General features: G+C 41.0%; 1 protein-coding gene across 10 annotated transcripts in view; it reads left to right on the top strand.

Annotated features, from left to right (window-relative positions):
• TRIM9 (tripartite motif containing 9) overlaps positions 1 to 25,270 on the top strand; it is a 275,613-nt gene that overhangs the window by 131,418 nt on the left and 118,925 nt on the right. For all 10 annotated transcript variants that reach the window (XM_063715571.1, XM_054530099.2, XM_054530098.2 and 7 more), the window contains one exon: positions 21,071 to 23,186. In XM_063715571.1, the coding sequence (XP_063571641.1) occupies positions 22,074 to 23,186 (1,113 nt within the window). In that variant the 5' untranslated portion in view covers positions 21,071 to 22,073. The remainder of the gene's footprint in view (positions 1 to 21,070; positions 23,187 to 25,270) is intronic.

The following is a 25,270-nucleotide window of genomic DNA, read 5'->3' as shown; positions in this document are numbered from 1 at the left end:
TTCCTTTATAGCAATGCAAACAGACTAACACAATAGTCATAAAAACAAAAAAGGAATTAATTGTTGAAATATATAGTTAAGTGTAATCTTTATCTGAGGATGGAAAGAAAGTCATGTCTTTAGAAACTTGGTATGTGAAATGAACTGTGTTGGATGCTTTCCCCAATAATTTTCTTGTTTAATTCCTCAATACGAATCTTCGAATTGGGGATATTTCCCACCTTATTAGTAATAAATTGAAGGTTCATAAAGCACCATTAATTCACTCAACAAATATTTATGAAGTACTTGTTAAGTTCCTGGCACTCTTCTAGTTACTGGGAATACAGCAGCAAACAAAACAAAATCCTCATGAAATTTATACCTATGTTCATGTGGCTAGTTAGTGGATTTACATCCAGATCTACCAGATGTCAGTATTCATGCTTTTTTCACTACACATGGCAACTGGAATGGAGGATCTCAAACAAAGACTGCAATTTTGAGTAACCTGAATAGATGCTATCTGGCCCCGCCTCAGCTGCCCTCTTCACCAAAAGAGAATAGTACCAAAAAAGTGAAAATACTTTAGTTCTTGATTCTAAATTGTTTGTCTTTTTAAACAATGAATGTATATTGTTTTAGCAATAAAAAAGCATAGTGTTAAAGATCATTTTTTCCTGTTTATTTTTGTTCCTGTTTTCGTGGGTTTTTTTTTTTTTTTTTTTTTTTTTGTGGTTGGTTTTTGTTTGAGACAGGATCTTGCTCTGTCACCCAGGCTGGAGTGCAGTGGTGCGATCACAGTTCACTGTAGCCCCAACCTCCTGAGCTCAGGTGATTGTCTTGGCTCAGCCTCCCAAGTAGGTAGGACCACAAGCATGTGCCACCTATACTTGGACAATTTTATTATTATTATTCTTTATAGAGATGGAGTCTCCCTGTGTTTTCCAGGCTGATCTTGAACTCCTGGCCTCAGGTGATCCTCCTGCCTTGACCTCCCAAAGTGCTGAAAGTACAGGTGTGAGCCACTGCATCCAACCCCTTTTCCCTCTTTAGATCCTGGAGAATATCAGATTTTCACTATTTAGCGAGGAGTTACTCCAAGTCTGTCAGAGGATGCTAAAATTCACGGACATGTTTCTGCCCTGAAGTCCAGCTGCTTCTACCATCCCTATGATCTCGTGCCATATATGACCAAAATAATAACTCAGGACTGATGCCCCTTTACTACATTACATGGTCAAAAGCCCCAAGCTGTAGTTTCTCTGCTTACTGCATGCCCTACTAGACATTTTTCCCTTCCCCAGCGCCTTCTTTTGAATTCTACCCATGAAGACTTCTGAACCTCCTCCACATGTGCTGCTTTCCCTCTTCTGACCCCTGCCACACTCTGGACCCCTTTCCTGGCACTCATGGTCTTATACTTTGATCATAAATGGCTTGTCTTATACTCTCTAATAAAGCAATTCTGACAGGGCAGGGATGGCTTCATTATATATCTCATAATTAAAAAATGAGCAATAAGTATTTTTAAGTTGAATTGTGTTATTTTAAAAAATTAAGGCCGTATTATCTTTACTTGGGTGTTTTGAACTGCTCTTTTAAAGAACCAGCTATTTTCTAAACCACAAAGAAACTTGCATAAAAGCCCCATGTTGCGGTTAATTTGAATCTGTAAGAATATAAAAGAGGATGTTAGTTTGACCCATAAATATTTATTACCTATACTGTGCAAGGAGTTATTCAAGGAGAATTGAGGGTCACAGTGAAGAACCGAATGTACAGCCAAATTTGTGAGGTGGTATAAAATAATTCAGCAGTGAATTAATTAAGACATGATTGTCAGCAACTCAAAGAGATTTAAATTGTGGATTTGGGGCAAGAAAAATGATCATTCTCATTCAGGTTCTCATCAGAAGTAAAATTATAATGTTAGTAAAATTTAAAAAGCTAGGAGTTCCAAAACCAGCAATGAAATGAAACTATCCAAAAATCTACATAAAGGCATTCTAGTATAATGTTCATTAGTAGCATCATGGAAGAGAAATATGGAACAGTAAATATTAGCCATCTCATAAAATTTGGCATTTCATTTTACTATATAACTACCCTATAAATATTACTGAAGCTGAGAAAATGTTACATGGTAGAATGCCACTTCTAAAAAATAGGACAACAAAAATTATCTTACAAATTTGATTTGCCTACTCCACTGTTGTCTGCATGACGCTGAACACACTATGTAACTTGTCAGAGCCTCCATTTCTTTAATGTCACTTACTGCCAGGATAGTGAGGACCAAATGAGATCCAATACATAAGTGTTAGTGAAAAATTAGGTACCATACCAAAAGTATTTTATTTTTTTATCTGCTTGCATTATCAAGCTAATATTTTATTACATTAAACTTGGGTTTTATTTTTTATCATAAATAGATATTCACTGCTTGACAAATTGAATACAAATTTACAGCAAAGAACAGGAAGTAATAATAAAATGGCTAGTAATACTATAGCCATATTTTAGCAATTTTCCTCTCCTGAATGAGCTTGAGCTCTATTTTATCCTATTTAGATGTCACTTAGCAAGTAAATCTGACCATTCATCTGTGCAAGAATGTACCCAAGATGTTTCAAGCACTAAGTGGACCCCAGAGCCCATCCTCATTCTCATCAGGCCAGAGGAAAAATAATCTGAACATTTTTTCCTTGGAGACTACAGAGCAGATTCTCTTTCTCCTTCTTTCTCCTCCTCCTCCTCCCTCTTCATTCCTTCATTTTCCTCCTTATCCTCCTCTTCCTCCTTATTCCCAGAAATACAATGTGCATACTAAAGTCAGAGATTGACAAAGCTTCAAGGGACCTGAGGAACCATCTAGGTACTCTTAAGACTTGGAAATTTTGGACCCAAAAGGTACAGGACTTGCACAAGATTATGCAGCTCATATGATTATGAGAAATCTTGTTTTAGAAGCACAATTGGTGCTTTCCCTGTTTAAGGAATGGTCAAGTTGAAAGAATCAGTCCATTCAAGATCTTTAGGCTCATGCCTGTAATCCTAGGATTTTGGAAGGCCAAGGTAAGAAGATGACTTGAGCCTAGGAATTTGAGACCAGCCTGGGCAACATAAGGATACCTTGTCTCTACAAAAAATACAAAGAATTAGCTAGGCCTGGTGTCAAATGCCTGTAGTCTTAGCTATGTGGGAGGCTGAGGTGGGATCCCTTGAGCCTAGGAGGTTGAGGCTGCAGTGAGCTGGTATTGTGCCACTGCACTCCAGCCTGGGTGACAGAGCAAGACCTCCATCTCAAAAAAAAAATAATAATAATTAATAAATCTTTATATTCAAGTCCAAGATATTTATAAATTCTCTTACCTTATTCTTTCTCTCATTAACTTTTTTTTACCATTAAAAAATAATAATTTTAGGCCGGGCGCAGTGGCTCACGTCTGTAATCCCTGCACTTTGGGAGGCCGAGGTGGGCAGATCACGAGGTCAGGAGATTGAGACCATCCTGGCTAACACGGTGAAACCTTGTCTCTACTAAAAATACAGAAAATTAGCCGGGTGTGGTGGCGGGCGCCTGTAGTCCCACCTACTCAGGAGGCTGAGGCACAAGAATCGCCTGAACCTGGGAGGCAGAGGTTGCAGTAAGCCGAGATCATGCCATTGCGCTCCAGCCTGGTGACAGAGTGAGACTCCGTTTCAAAAAAAAAAAAAAAAATTGTAACAGGTTAGATAATGAGTAGGAATATTTTCTGTATATTATACAGTCCTGAATGAACACAGGCACTCTTGTTATATATCCTGTGATGTCCAGAAATGCTTTTAAAGTTTAAAATGGAAAATTATATTATACATGCTAGAAATACAATGAACTGAATTCTATTTAAAAATGGAAGGGTGGGCCAGGTGCAGTGGCTCACGCCTATAATCCCAGCACTTTGGGAGGCCGAGGCAGGCGGATCACAAGGTCAGGAGTTCGAGACCAGCCTGGCCAACATGGTGAAACCCCGTCTCTACTAAAAATACAAAAATTAGCCGGGCATGGTGGCGGGTGCCTGTAGTCCCAGCTACTCGGGAGGCTGAGGCAGGAGAATAGCTTGAATCCGGGAGGCGGAGGTTGCAGTGAGCCCAGATCGCACCACTGCACTCCAGCCTGGGTGACAGAGCGAGACTCTGTCTCGGAAAAAAAAAAAAAAAGAAGAAGGGTGGTATCAGCAAGATGGTGGAGTAGGAGGCTCCAGTTGTAACTCCCTTGTTAAGAGACTTAACAAGAATGTACAGTCCAAAATGTCTTTACAGGAACCCCAGGAACTGGTTAAGAAGTCAGAGTACCCCAGGTGAGCATAAAGCTGAGAACAGCTGCATTGAAATGAAGATAAGCCATTGCCTTCTACCTGCAATTACCCCTCACCCAATTTGACATAGCCCAGCACAGTTGGGAGAAAGTGTCCAATTTGTGGTTTCTCCTCAGGAGAGAAAGAGAAGATGGGAGTGGAACATACATACAATGTTCCAGCTTTTCAGAAGCTGGTCAAGGGACTGGTTTCTTTCTTGCCTAACTTAGTCCTGATGAAACCTGCATACTCTGGATACCTAGAAGCTGAGAGAATAAAATAGAACTCAGAGAATAAAAGTGGCTTCCTTTGCTGCAGCATGAGAGAATCTGCAGCACCACAGTCAGAAGCCAGCACAGCTCAGTGCTATCAGGAGATGGTGCTCAGTTCTTGGCTTGAAAGAGAAGGGTGCAACATGCGTCTAATTTTCCAGCTTGCAGAGGGTGTGGGGGCTGCCTGAGAGACTGGTTTCTGTCTCACCTGGCTCAGAGTGGTGAAAGAAATAGCATACTTTGGATGCCTGGGAGCTACAGAGAGCAAAGGAGAGCTTAGCAACTTGTTGCAGCACCAATAACCTTCAGTACAACAGACAGGCACCAGAGATAGCAAGAGACTACAAGCTCCTGAAAAAGAAATTCACAAACCTCTCTAACTGGGAAATTACATGCACAAGGCTAGAGAAGACACATCTCCAGAAAAAGATTGAGAGGCCCTCAGAATTCTGATCCAGGCTGATTGGTGATGATCTCCCCTTCTCTTGAAGCTACTCAAAAAAGGTAAAGAGAAGTAGCTGGTTTTTTAAATTCCCAAGTCTCAAGAAAAAGAAAAAAAAAATCACAAGCAGCCAGGCATAGTGGCTCACGCCTGTAATCCCAGCACTTTGGGAGGCTGAGGTGGGCAGAGCACTTGAGGTCAGAAGTTTGAGACCAGCCTGGCCCATATGATGAAACCCTCTCTCTACTAAAAATACAAAAATTAGCCAGGTGTGGTGGCAGGTGCCTTTAATCCCAGCTACTCAGGAGGCTGAGGCAAGAGAATTGCTTGAGCCTGGGAGGTGGAGGGTGCAGTGAGCTGAGATCATGCCACAGCACTCCAGCCTGGGTGATAGAGCAAGACTCTGTCTCAAAAAATAAAAAAAATAAAGAATATCACAAGCATATGAAGAAACAGAGAAATATGGCCCAAATAAAGAAACTAAATTAATCTCCAGAAACTGACCATAGGGAAGTAGAGCTATAAATTATGTGACAAAGAATTCAAAATAGCCGTATTAAATAAGGTAGCTTAAACAGAACACAGACAATTGAATGAAATCTGGTAAACAATGTATAAACAAAATGAAAATATCAACAAAGAGGTATAAACTTTCAGAGAGAGAGAGAGAGAGAATGAATGAAACCGAAATTTTGGAGCAGAAGAGTACAATAACTAAGTTGAAAAAAATCAGTACACTGGTCCAACGGCAGGCTTGTTCAAGCAGAAGAAATTAGCAGTGTAAAGACAGGTTATTTGAAATTACTGAATTAGAAGAGTAAAAAGAAAAAAAGAATATAAGATGTTTTATGTAAGCCTATAGTAACCACAAAGAAAATACATATAGAAGATACATAAAAGAGAAAGAAATTAAAATATATCACTACAAAACAATCAATGAAACAAAAAAGAAAACAGCAAGAAAGGAAAAGGAGAAAATAATTACAACTCAGAAAAGTATTAACAAAATGGCAATAGTATGTTCTCCCCTATCAATAATTACTTGAAATGTAAATGTCTTAAACTCCTCAATCAAAAGATATAGAGTGGCTAAATGAATATAAATCAAGACTCAACTATACGTTGCCTACACGAGACCCACTTTAGACTTAAGGACACACACAGGCTAATAGTGAATGGAAGGAAAAATATATTCAATGAAAGTCATAAGCCAAAAAAAGCAGGCTGGCTATCCTTATATGACACAAAATAGACTTTAAGTCAAAAACTCACAATATACAAAGAAATATTTATTCACAATATTTATTCACAAACTCACAATAAACAAAAATATTTTTATAAGGATAAAAGGTCAGTTCTCACAGCATTAGAGTACCAAAATACACAATGCAAACACTGGGAGTTCTGAAGGGACAAATAGCAATACAATAGTAGTAGGGGACTTCAATAACTCCACTATCAGTGATGAATAGAACACCAGAAAGAATATCAGTTAGAAAATAGTGGATTTAACATTATAGACCAAATAGACCTAATGGATATACAGAACTACGCACACAACAGCAGCAGCATACTCATTCTTTTTAAGCACATACAGAACATTTCCCAGGAGAAATCATGTGTTAAATCACAAAAGAAATCTTAAAGTTTGGAAGATTGAAATCATACCAAGTATGTTTTCCAACTACCATATCTAGTTTCCTCAAACTAGAAATAATAGCAAAAGGAAAACTGAAAGTTTCATGAATAGCTTGAAATTAAACAGCACACTCTTGAACAACCAATGAGTCAAAGAACAAATCACAAAGAAAATTAGAAAATAATTTTAGACAAATGAAACTAAAACCACAACATGCCAAAACTTACTGGATGCAAAAAAGCTGTAGTAAGCAGAAAATTAGTGGCAGAAAAATCCTACATTAAAAAAGAAAAATGATCTCAAATCAAAAGCCCAACATTACACCTCAAAGAACTAGAAAAAGAAGAGCAAACTAAACCCAAAGTTAGCAGAAGGAAAGAAATAATAAATATTAGAACATATATAAGCAATATAGATAATAGAAAAAACAATACAAAAATCAACAAAACTAAGAGTTGAATTTTTGAAACAAGATTTACAATATTGACAAGACTTTAGCTAGACAAACTTTATAGGCATTAATCCCAGCTTTTCCTAACAAATCCAAGAAAATGAAACCATAAGTTTATCCCCATCTTATAGAAGGATAAATTGAGGACTAGGGAAGCAAGGCAAGTTACCCAGGGCCTCATACAACTTATAAAAGGAAAAACTAAGGCCGGGCACAGTGGCTCACGCCTGTAATCCCAGCACTTTGGGAGGCCGAGGTGGGTGGATCACCTGAGGTCAGGAGTTCGAGACCAGCCTGCCCAACGTGGCAAAACCCCGTCTCAGGCATGGTGACGGGTGCCTGTAATCCCAACTACTCAGGAGACTGAGGCAGGAGAATGGCTTGAACCCAGGAGATGGAGGTTGCAGTAAGCCGAGATCATGCCACTGCACTCCAGCTTAGGCAACAAGAGCAAAACTCTGTCTCAAAAAAAAAAAAAAAAAAGAAAGCTAAGACTGCAACCCAGGTTTGTCTGCCCATAAACCCTGTCCTCCAAATCACTATATTATCTTCTACTGCAAGTAGATTTGTAACTAAAATGTCATGTAGTTGTAATAATATAGTATGTATAGTATGTAGCTTTTTTAGACTGGCTATGTTTGCTTACCAATATGTATTTAAGGTTCCTTCATATCTTCTTGTGGCTTGATAGTTTGTTTCTTTTTATCAATAAATAATATTTTATTGTATGAATGTACCACAATATGTTTATCCATTTACCTAATGAACAATAGCTAGGTTTGGAAATTATAAATAAAGTTACTATAAACATTTATGCTGTGGTCTAAATGTTATCTCCTCCCTCCATTCATATGTTGAAACCCTAACCTCCAAGGTGGTGGTATTAGGAGGTGAAGCGTTTGGGAGATGAGTAGATCATGAAGAAGGAGCCCTCATGAATGGGATTAGTGCCCTTATAAAAGAGACCCCAGAGCCAAGCGCGGTGGCTCATGCCTGTAATCCCAGCACTTTGGGAGGCCAAGGCAGATAGATCACCAGGTCAGGAGTTCGAGACCAGACTGGCCAACATAGTGAAATCCCGTCTCTACTAAAAATACAAAAATTAGCCAGGCATGGTGGGACATGCCTGTAGTCCCAGCTACCCAGGAGGCTGAGGCAGGAGAATCGCTTGAACCTGGGAGGCGGAGGTTGTGATGAGCCGGGATCGCACCACTGCACTCCAGCCTGGGCAACAGAGCGAGACTCTGTCTCAAAAAAAAAAAAAAAAAAATGAGAGCCCAGAGACCTTGTTTACCTCTTCTACCATGTGAGAACATAGCTAGAACATGTTGTGAGCCAGAAAGCAGACTCTCACCAGTCACCAAATCTGCTGGCACCCTGATCTTGGACTTTGACTTCCCAGCTTCAAGAACTGTGAGAAATGGATTTTTCTTGTTTATAAGCCACCCAGTTTATGATATTTGATTACAGCAGCCCAAAATAGACAAGAACAATTTATGTACAGTTTTTTGTGTGGATATAAGTTTTCAACTCATTTGAGTAAATATCAAGGAGCATAATTGCTAGACCAGCAATTGGAGTTGTCAATGTTTGGGATTTTAACCATTCTAATAGGTGTGTACTGGTACCTCACTGTTGTTTTAATTTGCAATTTCTTAATGACATATATTGCTAAGCATATGAAAATATATTATTTACTTTTGGTAGTATTTCCATTAAGATCATTTGCCCATTTTTAATTTTTTTTCTAATTTTTTAGTTTTAAGAGTCCCTTCTGTATTTTTGGATGTAAGACCTTTATTGGATATGAGTTTTACAAATATTTCCTCCCAGTCTGTGGTTTGTCTTTTCATTCTCATAACAGTGTCTTTCAAAGAGCAAATATTTTTAATTTTAATGAAGTCCAGCTTATCAATTTTTTTTCATGGGTCATGCTTTTGGTGTTATATGTAAAAACTCATTACCGAAGCTAAGGTCACCAAGATTTTCTCCTACATTGTCCTCTAGAAATTTTAGAGTTCTGCATTTTATACTTAGATCTATGATCCATTTTGAGTTAACTCTTGTGAAAGGTGTAAAGTCTGTCTGTATTCATTTTTTTTGCATCAAATATCTAGCTGTTCCATCATAAATTACTGAAAATACTGTCTTTTCTTCAATGAACTGACTTCGCTCCTTTGTAGAAAAATCTGTTGATTCTATTTGTGTGGGTCTATTTTTAGACTCTCTATTCCTTTCCATTGATTGACTTGTCTATTCATTGCCGATACTACATGGTCTTGATTACTGTAGCTTGGTAGTAGGTCTTGAAGTCAGTAGTGTCAGTTCTCTTTGTTTTTCTTCAACATTTTGTTGACTATTCTGTGTTGACTTTCCATATAAACTTTAGAATCCATTTGTTGATATCCACAAAACAACTTCTGAGATTTTGGTCGTGATTGCATTGAATCTATAGATCAACTTGGAAAGAACAAATATCTTAGTGATATTGAGTCATCCTATCCATGAACATGGAACATTTGTCCATTTACTTCAATATTTTTGACTACTTTCATCAAAGGTTTTTGGTTTTCCTCATATAGATCTTATGTATATTTTGTTGGATTTATACATAAGTATTTATTCTCCTCCTCCTTCCTCTTCTTCCTTTTTTCCTTTCCTTTTTTTTTTTTTTCTTAAGACAGGGTTTCACTCTGTCACCCAGGCTGGAATGCAGACATGCGATCTCAGCTCACTGCAACCTCTGCCTCCTGAGCTCAAGCCAACCTCCCATCTTTGCCTCCCGAGAAGCTGTGATTACACACCACCACATGTAGCTAACTTTTTGTATTTTTGTAGTGACAGGGTTTCGCCATATTGCCCAGGCTAGTCTTGAAGTCCTGGACTCAAGTGATCTGCCCACTTCAGCCTCCCAAAGTGCTGGGACTACAGGCATGTACCACCATGCCTGGCCGCCGCCGCCCCCACTGCCACCTCCTCCTCCTCCTCTTCCTTCTCCTTTTCTTTTTTCTTTTCTTTCTCCTTCCTTCCTTCATTTCTTTTTCTTTCTCGCTCTCTTTCTTTTTCTTTTTCTTTTCTTTTTTTCCTCCTTCTCCTTTGCCCTCTCCTTGGCTCTCCTTCTTCTTCCTTCTTTCTTTCTTCTTCTTCCTTCTCCTCCCTCTCCTTGTTTTCTTTTTCCTTCCTTCTTTCTTTTTTTGCTGCTAATGTATATGGTGGTGTGTTTTTTATTTCAACCTCCAGTTGTTCAGTTGTTCATTGCCAGTGTATGGGAAAGCAATTGGCTTTTGTATATTAACCTTGTACCCTGCAATGTTACCATAATCAACTACTCATTCCAAGAGTTAGTTGTTGATGATAACTAAATTTTTATAGACCAACCATAAATGTATGAATTATATATTAATTTGTGTCTTCAATCATGCCAAAGGTAAAGCCTGACTAATGGACTCTGATAGGCACAATCCTTGACTCCATGCTATAAAGATCTCTAAAGCACAGATCCCTGAGGCCAAGACAGATGTGAACAAAATTAGTCAAAAGAAGTACAGGAATGTATACATCAGAGTAAGTAGAATGAAGAGTACCAAATTACAAATGACCATTTAGGCTTCTATCAGATCAGAAGAAAATGGAAGAAATTGGCACTCTGAAAAATATAATCAAAGCATAGTGGTGGTATCATCATGAAAGCAAAATAAGTAATACAAAAGGCAGACTGGACAGAACATCACTAAAAATAGATGAAGAAATGACAACTCCATGGGATGAAGCTTCTCTTCATGGCCTATTTATGCACACAATCAATGGTTTATTGGTTTGGATTTCTCCAAGAGGTATACCCTGAGACATGAATTAAAGTGTAAATATTTCATTTGAGGATAATCCTAAATAAGACCATTAAGGAAGTGAAATAAGAAAAACTGAGAAGGTGGCTAAAAAAGAGTGAGTTTTCAAGCCACTGTGGGCAACTAGTGGCACTTGGGGCAAGCCACTTTGAGTTCATGGCAGAAATGAGTTCATTGTTCTGGAAGACAATGTGGAACATATCTCAAAAATATCTCACTCAAGAGAAAAAGAACCTAGGTATTTATCCACCCGAACCATCACCTATCCAGTATAACTGATTTGTGATATAGTTTGGATGTTGTCCTCTCTAAATCTCATGTTGAATTGTAATCCCCAGTGTTGGAGGTGGGGCCTGGTGGAAGGTGACTGGATCATGGGAGCAGCTTTCTCATGAATGGCTTAGCAACATCTTCTTGGTGATAAGTGAGTTCATGTGAGATGTGGTTGCTTAAAAGTGTATGGCACCTTCCCCTTCCCTCTTACTCCAGCTCTGGCCACATGATGTGCCTGCTCCATTTCACCTTCCACCATGAGTGAAAGCTCCCTGATGCCTCCTTGGAAGCCGAGCAGATGCTAACACTATGCTTATAGAGCCTGCAAAACCATAAGCCAATTAAACCCCTTCTCTTTATAAATTACCTAGTCTCAGGTATTTCTTTATAGCAGTACAAGAATGGCCTAATACAGTTGGGCTACTTCCAACAGGATTAACTCCCTGGATCTTCTGACTTGACCAGTGTGTGTGCTGAGCTTGCTCTCTTAGCTAGGAAAATCCCTCCAAGACTCATAGGATTTTGCACTAAGTGGCCTTCAGTGTGAAGAAATACATGCTAAGGAAATCTGGACAAGGTACCAATAGCATCTGGTACAATGGAGATCTGAATATGTTAAGTGGTTAAAATATGACTAGCTAAGTAATTTGATTTTGGTGTTTTGATTGCAAGGAAAAAAGGCAAACTTAAGCTAACCAAGAAAAGTTAAGGTTATTGTAAAGATACCAATAGATTCATGGGCATACAAGTATAGAAACCAAGGTAATGCCAGGCCTAATGGGAATTGAAACTAATAAACCATTAAGAAGCAATGTAGCTACCGTGTCTTCTACAAGGGACACACTCATGACTTGTCTCTGCCTATTTCTTCCATTCATCTCTGTTGATGAAAAGTCAAACTCTGTAAAATATTTGGAGATTTATTCTGAGCCAAATATGAGTGACCATGGCCTGTGACACAGCTCTCAGGACGTCCTGAGAACACATGCCCAAGGTGGTCAGGGTGCAGCTTGGTTTTATACATTTTAGGAAGGCATGAGACATCAATCAAATACATTTAAGAAATACATTGGTCTGATTCAGAAAGGCGGGACAACTCAAAGTGTGGGGGCTTCCAGGCTATAGGTAAATTTAAACACTTTCTGGTTGACGGTTGAGTTTATCTGAAGACCTGGGATCAATAGAAAGGAAATGTTCCATATTTCCATAAGGGATTGTGGAGACCAAGTTTTATTGTGCAGAGGAAGCTCTCAGATAGCAGACTTCAGAAAGAGCAGGTTGTAAAATGTTTCTTGTCAGACTTAAAAGGGTGCCTGGCTCTTAGTTGATTATCTCCTGGATCTGGAAAGGAAGGAAGGAAAACAAAGGGGAAAGGGGATTCTCTATAGAATGTGGATTTTTCCCACAAGAGACTCTGCAGGGCAATTTCATGGTATGGCAAGGAAATACAGTTTGGGGTAAAACATTTTTATTTTCTTCCTTGTTATGCCAAAGTCAGATTGGAAAGTAAGTCACGATATACAGGGTTAAATAAAACTCATCTGATGAGAACTTATGGTTTGTAGGGCATGATTCCCCAGACTCCTTAGATAGGAATTTGGGCAAGATAAAAAAAATCAGAGCTTAGTCCTCATCTCTTTACTACTGTGTTAGTCAGGTTAGGCTATGCTATGTTACAGTAATACTGATCCCTCATACCTTCACAACCAAAGTTAATTTCTCCTCTGCTGTTCTCCAGGCAGTGACTCAGTGATTCTGATAACTGCTTTCCATGTGGAGATTCAGCTGTCCAAGCAGCTTTGATCTTGTGGTGAAACAAAATCTCAGTACATTCTCTATAACATTGTGCAGGAACTATTTTCAGATTTGGTTTAAAAGTAACACTTATCATTTCAGCGCACATTTCTTTGGCCAGAACTGGTCACAAGGTCTTGCCTAATAACAAAGAGTGACGATGTATAGTCTCCCACATGTCCAGGAAGGAAAAGACACTGAGATATTGCTAAGCACTACTAATTCTACCACACCTTGAAACTTTAGCTTCCATATAACCACGTTGCCTAATTTGGCTTCTAGTACCTCATTACCTTTTTGCCTAGCCCTCCAACTAACATACTCAGTCTTTCAATTTCCCAATTTCAAGATCCTAAGAGTAGAATTCCTATACTCATTGTCTTCTAGCATTACCCAAAGCAGTAACCATTAAATTTAAAAGAAATTGTGGTGTGAATGACTTCTGACTTGAAGACTTAAACATTACAGAAGAGCCTGGGGAAACATTTACTAACCACCTAAAGAAAAGAGATTTTACCAAAAAATGTATTTTTCTGGCAAACTATCTTCATCTTAAAGGCAGGGAAAAATATTTAGAAACTTACAGAATTTAGAGAAACTCACCAGGAAGACAGATCCAGAGAACAATATAGGGAACAATGGCATTGGGACTGTATTGGGAGGCTTAAGAAGAAAGTAGCTATGATTTCTAAGAAGGACAGAGCAAATGATATGAATCAGATTAACACTATAATAACACACATAAAGTAGAATTCCAAAATAAAAGATTAGAAACATAAGAGCAGCTTCAGAATTCCAGTATGTAACCATGAAGATTAGATAGAAGAATAGGAATCCCAAAGTAGAAGTGCTCACAGTCCTTCAGAAATTAATTCAAAAATCTATTTAAAATTATGTATTAGATATTTTTCAACTTATAACACATTTATCACATATACTTGTTATGAAAAGTAAAATAACCCAGTACAATGATGTAGAAAGCCAATCATCTCCCTTTTTACTGCGTCCCCAACCCCAACTCCATAGCAGTGCTAACAACATAGTATTGTGCACCGTCTTTCTCCTTGTTCATACGTGAATGAACTTGTGAATGTATTTGTATCTAGGGGTGGATGGGTTGGTTGGTGGCTTCTTAACAAAAGAGAATCATAATACACACATTAGCCTGCAACTTGGTCTTTTTCATTGGATAGGATATTAGAATAACCATGTATATCAGTATCTATAAATCTAGGTATTTTTCTTTTAAAATAGACGTGTGTGTGTGTGTGTGTGTGTGAGAGAGAGAGAGAGAGGAACATACAGTCACTCATAAACTTACTTTACATAAGTAAAATATCCCATATGCTGGGGAAGTAAAATTGGTACCTTTTTAATGGCTTATACTCTACCCCCTCCATCTCCACCTATAATTCACCCCCTGATTTTTCCAGGTAACCATGGTTTACAACCTGGTGAGCATGCTTTAATAAGTTTCTACATCTTCATATGATAATATGTAAACATATGTACATAGAGGTGTTTTAAGGAGGGGCACTGTCAGCCTGACAAAAGTGAAATTATCTTATACACCCTCCTATGTATCTTATTTTTCCCAATAACAATATTTGATGGAAATCCCTCTAAATCAAATGCTAATGAATTCATTATTTTTAATGGATTTATCATAGTCCATGGCATGGATGCAATATAATCTATTCAACGATGACACTATCACTGGAAGTTGATTTTTTTTTCTAGTTTGGGGACAATATAAACATCTTTCTACAAGTATTCTTACATATTGATGTTTTTTATAATGTAGTTTTCTAGCAATGGAATTGGTGAGTTGAAAAGTCGGTATATGTTTTTACTTTAATAGCTGTTTCCATACACCTTATTTAGAATCTTTACATACAATTAATTGATTATAGATGTGTGAGTCTTCTCTGGATTCTATTCTTTTTCATTGATCTATATGTCAATCCTTAAGTCGCTAACACAATACCTTAATTACTACAGCTTCATAATAAGTTTTAAAATCAGTTAGTATGACTCTTTCAAGTATCTTTTTTTCAAAACAGTTTTAGCTGTTCCAGCTTCTTTGCATATTCATGTACATTTTAGAATCAATTTATCAGTTTCCACCAAAAAACAAACCTTCTGAAATTTTTACTGGAAGCATATTGAATCTATATAGATCAATTTGGAGGAAATTACCACTTTAGCCATATTCAGTCTAAGTATATATTTCGATTTATTGAATATAGCATATTTTTCTGCTTATTGAAGGAGAGGTGGGGGGCCTGTGTGGGTGAGAGGCAAGGAGGAGGGCTGACCCCCCTGCCTCCATCCCACATGAAGAGGAAGGCATGAGCTGCAGCCCCTCTCACATTCCACTTTCACCTCCATCTGTTTTGCTTCCAATATGGAGGTGCCTTGGACTGGCAGGTGGCCCCTGGCCATCCTTGAAGCCCAAGCTGTCAGGAATGGGGAGGGCAGCTTGTTTGCTACAGCTGTCTCCAGGGCACGTGTGGGACTCCCCAGTCTAGGAATGCTTCATGCCCCTACCTCAGGGTCCCCTTGGGAGAAGATTCACACTGCTGGGATGGGGACCCCACAGGAGTTTGGATTTGGATGTATATCTTTCCATTTTTTGAATATAGTATATCTTTTCACTTATTGAGGTCATCTTTAATTTATCTCTGGAATGTTTTATAGTTTTCAGTGCCTCGATCTTGCACATATTTTGTGGAGTTAATTTTCTTAATGTAAATGGTACAGTTTTAATATCAACTGCTCATTGTGCATGGTTAGTACATAGAGATACAGTTGATTTTTGTACATTCAGTGAGTTCTCTTCATTCTGGCTGAAGGGAATATGAATGATTCCTGGTTCTGTGTGTGCCCTTAGAATTGTTTGTATTACAACTCCAATAAATGCTCTTTCCTCAGAAGTTGTTACTGTCCAATCTGGTGGAGGTTCACCCTATACATGCACATATTGTGTTTAGTCAAAAGTCCAAGCAAATCCCCACACAGATACCTGAAACTCTGTTTATCTCTTCACTCTCTGCAAATTCTAGCTCTCTTGGCCTTCCCAAAATTCTCTGTCTCTTCAACTAGGGGGGACTGGTGAGCTTCGTTTGGGTTCTTCTTCTGTGTTCCAAAGCCTGGAAATTGTCATCTGGTAGAAACCCTGGCTGAAGGCTGAAGGTAGGGCTCATCTCTTTGTTGGCTTCTCCCAGGAATTAAAGTTCTACACTTCCTGCCACTGTCTGACAATGGTTGTTTCTTATAGTTATTCCTGCTTTTTAGTCATTGATGAAAGGAAGATTACTCCCATGTGGCCAAAAGAGGGAATTCTTCCCCTTTAATTTGTCATGTAATAAATTCTGTTGATAGTTTTCCTGATACTCAACTATATTTGCAGTCCTAGGAAAAACCCTACTTGGTCATAGTTTGTTAATCTTGTTATACAAATCTGAAATCTACTTGCTGACATCCTATTTAGCACTTTTACATCTAACACTTAGTTTTTGGGCCATAGTTTTTTATTTATTGTGTTCTCTATTAACTATATAATCATATTTTGTTATTAAAGTTATGATGGCTTCATAAAGTAGACTGGGAAATAGTCCATATTTTTCTTTAGTTTTGATCATTTCAATACCATTAAAGTTGCTTGTTTTAAAAAATTTAACTAGAACTCATCAGTGCAACCATCCTCTCCTTATTAATGATAAATCTGAAATTATCTTTCAAATCCCTTTTATGGAGTTGGTCTACTCAATCTTTCTACTTTGAGGGATTGATTCAATTAATGTATGTTTTGGCAGAAAGTATCCCTTTCCTTTAGGTTTTAAAAATTGTCGTCATAGAGTTTCACAGAATACTTTCCCAATGTGTGTTAATTTGCAAGTTCTATTTTACTTTCCACTAAATAAATAGTTATATTCCTTTCCCAGGCCTAATAATACATGTAATGTTTTAATATTATGTGAGAAAAAAGGATACCAAGTAATCTCTCCAACAGAAACATTTTATTTCCCACCTTTCCTTTCTTATTTCTTCTTTCTCCCCAGTATCAAGTCCTTAGGATGCTTTCAGGTCCCCACTCACTCCTAACCCATTCTGGGGACTCTGTTAAGATTTATTTGTTATTTAAAAGTCTCCTTAAGTATTTTTCTCAGATGGAATGTGTGAGTGCTCTATTCTTTAAATTCCTGCAAATATTCTTCTTTGACCAGACAAGCAAATGATCTTTTGGCAGGCTATAAAATATTTAAGCTGTGCTATGGTTTGACTGTGTCCCCCAAAGTTCATGTGTTAGAAACTTGATCCCCAATGAGAAGGTGTCAGGAGTTGGGACCTTTAAGAAGTGTTTAGGTCACAGGGGCACCACCCTCATGGATGGATTAATGCCATTACCATGGGAATAGGTTTCTTATCGCGGGAGTGGGTTTCTTCTAAAAGGAGAAGTTCAGCCCCCTCTTGCCTTCTATCTTGCCCTCTCTCTACCCTTCCACCATGGGATGATGTAACAATAAGGCCCTCACCAGATGCCAGTGTCTTGATCTGGGCCTTCCCAGGCTCCAGAACCATGAGCCAATATATTTCTGTTTCTTATAAATTATCCAGTCTGTGGTATTCTGTTATAGCAGCAAAAACAGACTATGACAGGGTGACTTCTTTCACTTTTAGTAGGCTGTAGAATTTGTTTCACATTATTTTCACCTGCAAGGTTGTAGAAAGAAGTCCAATGCCAATCTGATTCTTTTTTCTTTACAATTAAGTTGTTCTTTCTGTCTGGGAGCTTGTAAAATGATCTTTTCTTTTCTTCTGAGTTAAGAATTGTGTCTGTATATAACTGGGTCTTTTTTCATTAATGGCATCTGTAATTCTAAAATCCTTTCAATCTGTAATTTTATATTTTTTTTGGTTCAGAGAAATGTTTTCCAACTATGGTTTTTCCTCCACCTGTGTTATTTCCTCATTCTGAGATTCTTATTATTCACAAGTTAGGTCTTCTGGATTTATCCTCCAGCTCTCTTACCTCCATATAGGATTCATTAAATCTTCATTTTCTCTGATTCTCCAGTCTACCCTTCCCAAAGCATCAGTAATATATTACTTACAATAAGAAATACTACAGAACTTGAATATGGCCATCTTCCAGTAGTACTAAATGGGAAAAAGCTCATAATTCACTATAATAATCAAATAATTAAAATTACCAAAGAATATCAACAATAAATATGTTATTAAAGAATAGTACAAAATTATAAGTATAAAAGTGAATATTAGTGGACTAAATGGGGTAAATTATTCCATAAAAGAAGTTTCTTCAGAATTTCTATTGAGAATAGAAACATCACATTTATCACTTTTCAAGCGATGTACTTTTACAAACCACATGCAGCAAGACCCTTATTCAAATACCTTAATAAAATATTTTTATATACATGTCAGATAATCTTAAAATGTTAGAGCCTGAGATCAGCTCCTTTCACTGATTCCCCCCCCGCCCGCCGCCACAACTAAGGATAGACTGCTCTAGGAGAGAATGTGGAAAGAAAAACCTTTCTTCTCTGTGTTCATTCTTTAGACTCACAGAGACTGTTTTGTTAATAATCAAGCATTGTAGTCAAAAGCAAATAGGAAAGCAACTCAATTTTTCACTGAAAAACATTTATCAAAAAAAGAAAAACATTTATCTTTTTTTAAAAATGCAAAAGCTGTTATTGCATTTTAAATGTAATTGCTCTCATTGCTAAAGAACATAATTTGGGTGAATAGTAAGTTTCAGAGGATAATGAGGCACTTTACACAAAAGAGAACATCTGCAGTCATCCCAGGAATGATGAAATTACAGGGCTATCAATCCTTGTGCTTCAGGGCATGGACTGATCACCAGCTGGAAGACAGAAGATATTCCCTCAATAGTATAATATTTCTATAATATTATCAATTACATTTCAATTTTTATTCCCTTTTAAACATAAGTCATTGGGAGGCTATAAAGCACATTATGGCCAAACAGTGCAACATGAGGGGAAAATCTTCAAAGGCCTTCAAGAATATTTTAAAGAAATTAATTCAAGAAAAATAGTAAACTTTTGGCTGGGAGTGGTGGCTCACGTGTGTAATCCCAGCACTTCGGGAGGCTGAGGCAGGTGGATCACTTGAGGTCAGGAGTTTGAGATCAGTCTGGCCAACATAGTGAAACCCTGTCTCTACTAAAAAAAAATGCAAAAATTAGCCAGGCATGGTGGTGCACACCTGTAGTCCCAGCTACTCAGGAGGCTGAGGCACAAGAAACGCTTAAACCTGGGAGGTGGAAGTTGCAGTGGGCCGAGATTGTGCCACTGCACTCCAGCCTGGGGAACACAGCAAGACTCCAGTCTCAAAAAAAAAAAAAGGAAAAAAAAAGTAAACTTTCAGGGAAGGTGAGCAGAATATCATAGAAATTAACAAAGAACATTTTGGGTACTTATCACATTCAGAGCTTGAAGAGAGTAGAACTCAGCACTTGTTGAATGAATGAATGAATGAATGAAGAAAGGAACAAACTTATATGTGTCCGGGTTCCAATTCCAGCCTCACCATATTTGACCTTGAGTACTTAAGTGTCTTTGCTTATCTTCAGTTTATTTATCTGTAAAATGGGAATAATTGTGCCTACCTCTTCTTGTAATTATAGGGATTTAACCAAGTAATGTATACAAATAAATAAATCCCCTGTTTGGAACAGGGTGAACTCTCAACAAATGAGTCATTTTAAGAGCTCTCCTAGGATTGACTGATTTAGCTAATTCCTAAACAGATCTAATAATGAAATCATCTCAAGCGACTTCATAATAGACCAAATCTTTCTATATTGACTATATTATAAATCTGTGTTGTTCTTTTTGAGAACCCAACACTGCATTACACCATGAGACATCCTCTAAGATTCTCCTTTACTTTGAACTAAGCATAAACTTTCTGCTAATAAGATCTCTTAGATGATATACTATCATAAGCAGAGTTCAAACTCATACAAAGCATAACAGATGCTTACCTTGCCGGTCCAAGATATTGTGACTTGTGGTCAAATGCATACAGAAGCCATAAAAGGACACTCCTTTCTTTTTCCTTTTTTATTATTATTATTATTATTATTATACTTTAGGCTCTATGGTACATGTGCGCAACGTGCAGGTAAGTTACATATGTATACATGTGCCATGCTGGTGCGCTGCACCCACCAACTCGTCATCTAGCATTAGGTATATCTCCCAATGCTATCCCTCCCCTCTCCCCCCACCCCACAACAGTCCCCAGAGTGTGATGTTCCCCTTCCTGAAGGACACTCCTTTCTAATATTTTCTCAATAATTAACTTTCATTACAATTCAATTAATACTATATTAAATATAAGTAATTTCTCTTGGGACCTATAAATTAAGTGTATCCTACAAGTGCAGCTAATGTCCCAACCATACCTGAAGAAATTTTATCTATGTCTGTAAACAGAGTGCATATACCTTTGGATGCTCTGGTCTCAACTAGTTGAAAGCCAGCTTAAAAATAAATCACGTCACATTTATGATTAACATGGCTTTAAATAACAATGGGGACTTTATTCCCCCACACAATGATCAACTACTGTTCTCATTGCAACGAAAGATGTTGAAAAGATAACCTAGTTTATTGGACAATTTCTACAAGGGCACTGTTATAAAATGTCAATTTTTTTTTCTGGACAATAAAGTACTTTTAAATTATCAACATAGCTGCATATAATCAAGTTATCTCCTGTCTGGAAGGTGGAAAATTGGAACATTTCTAGAACTTGCAAAGAGTTTTTGTCCTTTACTTCATGAATCACTCAGCAAAAGCCAGCTATGTACTATTTCAAATGTTACTACCTCAGAATGTCACTTGACTAAAACGTTTTCCTTTTCTTCTTCCTCCCTCCCTTTCTTCCCTTCCTTCCGTCTTTCCTTTTTCCCCCCTCTTCCTTCCTCCCTCTCTCCCTCTTTCCCTTTTTCCCTCCCTCCCTCTTTGTACAGGGACTAACACTAGAACCACCGCCTCACCATGCCCCTCGTTGGAGGAAACAGAAAGGCACACCAAGCTGTAAGCTATGGCAGATGCCCAGGGCACGTGGGGTTGAATAATGCTGTTTGGAGTCAAACACTGAGACTCCGCAGTCACACAGTGATTCATTTACAGAGCTTTACTAAACTACGGGCACTCAGAAATAGACAAACTATTCTTGCCTCAATCGAACCAAAGGCCCTGCGGGCCTCGAGAAAGCTCAGCCAGGTGCTTTGGGAGGCCGCGAGGAGGAAGAAGGATCCGTGGAAGGAAGCACGTTCACACCACGGCACTGAGGCCTCTGGGCCGAGCTATAATTTAAAGCATGAAACGAAGGGGTCATAGATTCTGACTAATGCTGACCATTTCCATCGGTTACCCAGTTGAATCCCATGTCGACACTAGGAAATCGACTTTATACATGCTCTTTAGGAAACGAGGGACGCAGGATGAAAGAAGCCAAGAGTGTCGCCAGGGCTTGCGCCAGCGCCGTCAGACTCCCGGGATCGGGGAGCTCCAGGGCCCGGCGTCAGCGGATTCACGGAGAAAGAGAAAAGCCCCACTGCCGTGCAGAAGCCTAGGCCCGGGTGAGGCGCCTGCGAAGGCTGCCACCAGCGGAAGAGAAGGGGCGTCCTCCGTGCTGCGCAGCACTCGCCCGCGGTAGGTGGGCGCGGAGCTCGGAGCTGGGAGCCAAACGCAAACGCTGGCGAGAAGCCCCAGCCCCCTCCGCCAGCCCACTCGCTGCGGGGAGGGGTTTCTCACGCCCCCAGCTCCTGGGAGACTGCACCGGAGGTCGGAAGGAAGCGGGGCAAGGATGAGTCATCCCGCCTAATTCCTCCTTCCCGGTCCCCTAGCCTCCGCACGCCGGCCCCCTCCAGAGATCATGCAGCCGCGAGCGAAGACTCCCCTATCCTCAGACTCTACCGAACACCCTGTGGCCTGCGGAGACGAGGAGACGGACGGGTCTGATGGCCAATGAGAGCTTCGATCTCTTGCCCCCCGCCCAATGGGCCGCTGCTCATGGGCCGGGGCGGGACTAGGAGGGCAGGAGGGGGCGGTCCGGGCTGGCGCGCGTCGCGGCGGCTACGCGGCTGCGGCTCACAGAGCTGGCGCCTCTCCGGGTGTCCGCGCCAGTACTGCGCGGGAAGGCACCACCACCACAGCCGCCGCGTCTGGCCAGGGTGCTGGACAAGACGAGCCCGTCGGCCACCTCGCCAGCTCAGGCACCCGCTGCAGCCGTCGCTGCCTCCTCCCAGACCGGTCCCCATGGAGGAGATGGAAGAGGAGTTGAAATGCCCCGTGTGCGGCTCCTTCTATCGGGAGCCCATCATCCTGCCCTGCTCTCACAATTTGTGTCAGGCGTGCGCCCGCAACATCCTGGTGCAGACCCCAGAGTCTGAGTCCCCCCAGAGCCGTCGGGCCTCGGGCTCCGGGGTCTCCGACTATGACTATCTGGACCTGGACAAGATGAGCCTATACAGCGAGGCGGACAGCGGCTATGGCTCCTACGGGGGGTTCGCCAGCGCCCCCACTACCCCGTGCCAGAAGTCCCCCAACGGCGTCCGCGTGTTTCCCCCGGCTATGCCGCCACCGGCCACCCACCTGTCACCGGCCCTGGCCCCGGTGCCCCGCAACTCCTGTATCACCTGCCCCCAGTGTCACCGCAGCCTCATCCTGGATGACCGGGGGCTCCGCGGCTTCCCCAAGAATCGCGTACTGGAAGGGGTAATTGACCGCTACCAGCAGAGCAAAGCCGCGGCCCTCAAGTGCCAGCTCTGCGAGAAGGCGCCCAAGGAAGCCACCGTCATGTGCGAACAGTGCGATGTCTTCTACTGCGATCCGTGCCGCCTGCGCTGCCACCCGCCCCGGGGGCCCCTAGCCAAGCACCGCCTGGTGCCCCCGGCCCAGGGTCGTGTGAGCCGGAGGCTGAGCCCGCGCAAGGTCTCCACCTGCACAGACCACGAGCTGGAGAACCACAGCATGTACTGCGTGCAATGCAAGATGCCCGTGTGCTACCAGTGCTTGGAGGAGGGCAAACACTCCAGCCACGAAGTCAAGGCTCTGGGGGCCATGTGGAAACTACATAAGGTGAGTCCTAAGAAAACCCACTCCTAACTCCCTGCGTCTCCGATCATCCGGTTTTGCAGCAGACGGTCCCCGTCTCTTGCGCACAGCGCATCCCAGTGGGGGCGCAATGCAGGTGCCTTCGATGTTTACCTCCCGGTCTGGTGCATTGCAGGAGGCGTGGGGTAATCTTAACCGGCGCACGGGGGAGTTGAATGCCCCCACAGAGTTGTTGCGGGGATGCCTTAGAGCGGGTCTCTCGGGGCGCGCTGCCTGCGAGCGGGACTCAGGGACCCCCCCCCCTCCGCGGCGGGTCTGCAGCCAGTGGCCGCGGCCAGTGTGTGGGAAAGCACTGCGTAGCTGGGTAGAGCCGCGCCAGTGCCCAGGGCCGCTAGGCATGCTCCAGGGCAGGGCGGGCTGCGAACCCCCGGGGAGGGACTGGGATGGGGGCGGTGGGGTCGCGCGGACGGCGGGACTCTGTTGCTGCTGGATAGATGGACCTGGTGAGGCACGGCGGAGGGTCGGGGAGACGCCGCGGGCGGAATACTGATGAGCCCGGCTCTGGGCCAGACCTGGCTCTCTAGCTGGAGAGAACGCTGGGTCCTGGTGCCACGTGCTCAAAAGACAGAGCGGAGAGGGCAGCCAGTGGTCGCCATGGCAACGCAACGTGCAGGCTTGGGCCTGAACCTTTCCGGAGTTGGGACCCGAGACTAGAGTGTCAGCACCGGAGTTTGCGCAGTCGCGGCCTGGAAGCCAGACAGGTGCATCTCCTAGGGAAACCTCCTCCCAACTGTACACACACCCACTTCTCCAGAATTCAAGCCCTTTTCTCTTTCAGTAGTTACATATGCAAACTTTGGGACACCTGTTATCAGATTTATCTTTCCAGGTTCTTTTGATGATATTTCCACCATGGCTAGACACGAAGAGGCTTTAGCAACATGTCGTGCCACTCCTCTGCTCAAAACCCTCCAATTTTTCCCACGCTTCTCAGCCCGTCCTACATGACCTCTTCCATTTTGGCCCCCTCGACCTCATTGCCTCCCACTTACTCCCTCTGCTCCAGCCACACTGCTTCTTGCTGTTCCTCAAGGGACGCCAGGGACCTCCCCACCCCAGGGCCTTTGCATTTGGTGTTCATTCAGCCTGAAGCTCTCTTTCCCAGTTACCTGAGATCCGAATGGGTCACTTACCTGCATCCTTCAGCTCTTTGCTCAGGTATCATCTTTGCAGCGCCACCCACACAGACACCCGCTAGTTCCCTCTCAGCTTTATTTTCCTCAGTAGTATTTATCCCTGTGTGGCATGCTATATATTTTAATTATGTTATTTTTTGTATTTATCTATTGCTCCCTGTACACACACAGACATAAACAAAATAAGCCTCATGAGGAAGAAGATCCTTATAATATGCCCACACTGCTTAGAAGGAAGGGAACAACTCTTGAGGAGACGTGCATAAATTTGCTTTTCATTTTTTAAATGATCCATTTATTGGGGCTGTGGAGTGCAGGGCAGGGATTCAGGATGATTGGAAGGAGCTTTTCTTTACATCACTGAGTTGCATACCCAAGGATGAGATAGAGCAGTGAAGATGGTGTCCAGGCCTCAGCTGTGGCCTTGCTCAGAGTCTCCCAGAATTCCTTGGAGACTAGAACGGGTAGCTTTTGCAAGTGGCCAACCGTGGAGTTAAGGCTGGAACACTGATATTTCGTTTACAGCAAGAAAAAAAGTCATTAATTTTCAGCAATCAGTGAAAGTTTTCTCAACTCCTTAACCCAGTTGAATGTGATCCACGTTTACAGTCATTCTTTTCTCACATATAACCTATTAAATCATATTAGTACTGATGGATATTTCATTTAGCACAAATTGAAGCCTAACTGGGCACACACCACTGTTTTCAGAACAGCTGAATTTAAATTTTTGAAAATGACATTTAATTTGGAAAGTTTTCAAAACTTGAGTACACAGCTAGTTTTTTATTCATATTTTGATTTCACTTTTAAATTGCTAATTATAGTCCATGTTGAATTGCCCTACAAAGTATCCTTGGAACTAAAAAATTAATCACTCTGTCAGGAAAAAGAATTTAGAGCCACAAGCCA

The sequence above is a fragment of the Pongo abelii genome, chromosome 15 (genome assembly GCF_028885655.2).
Source record: "Pongo abelii isolate AG06213 chromosome 15, NHGRI_mPonAbe1-v2.0_pri, whole genome shotgun sequence".
In the NCBI taxonomy this organism is placed as follows: domain Eukaryota; kingdom Metazoa; phylum Chordata; class Mammalia; order Primates; family Hominidae; genus Pongo; species Pongo abelii.
The sequence above is the reverse complement of the archived record's forward strand: the minus strand, read 5'-3'. Positions and strand labels throughout refer to the sequence as shown.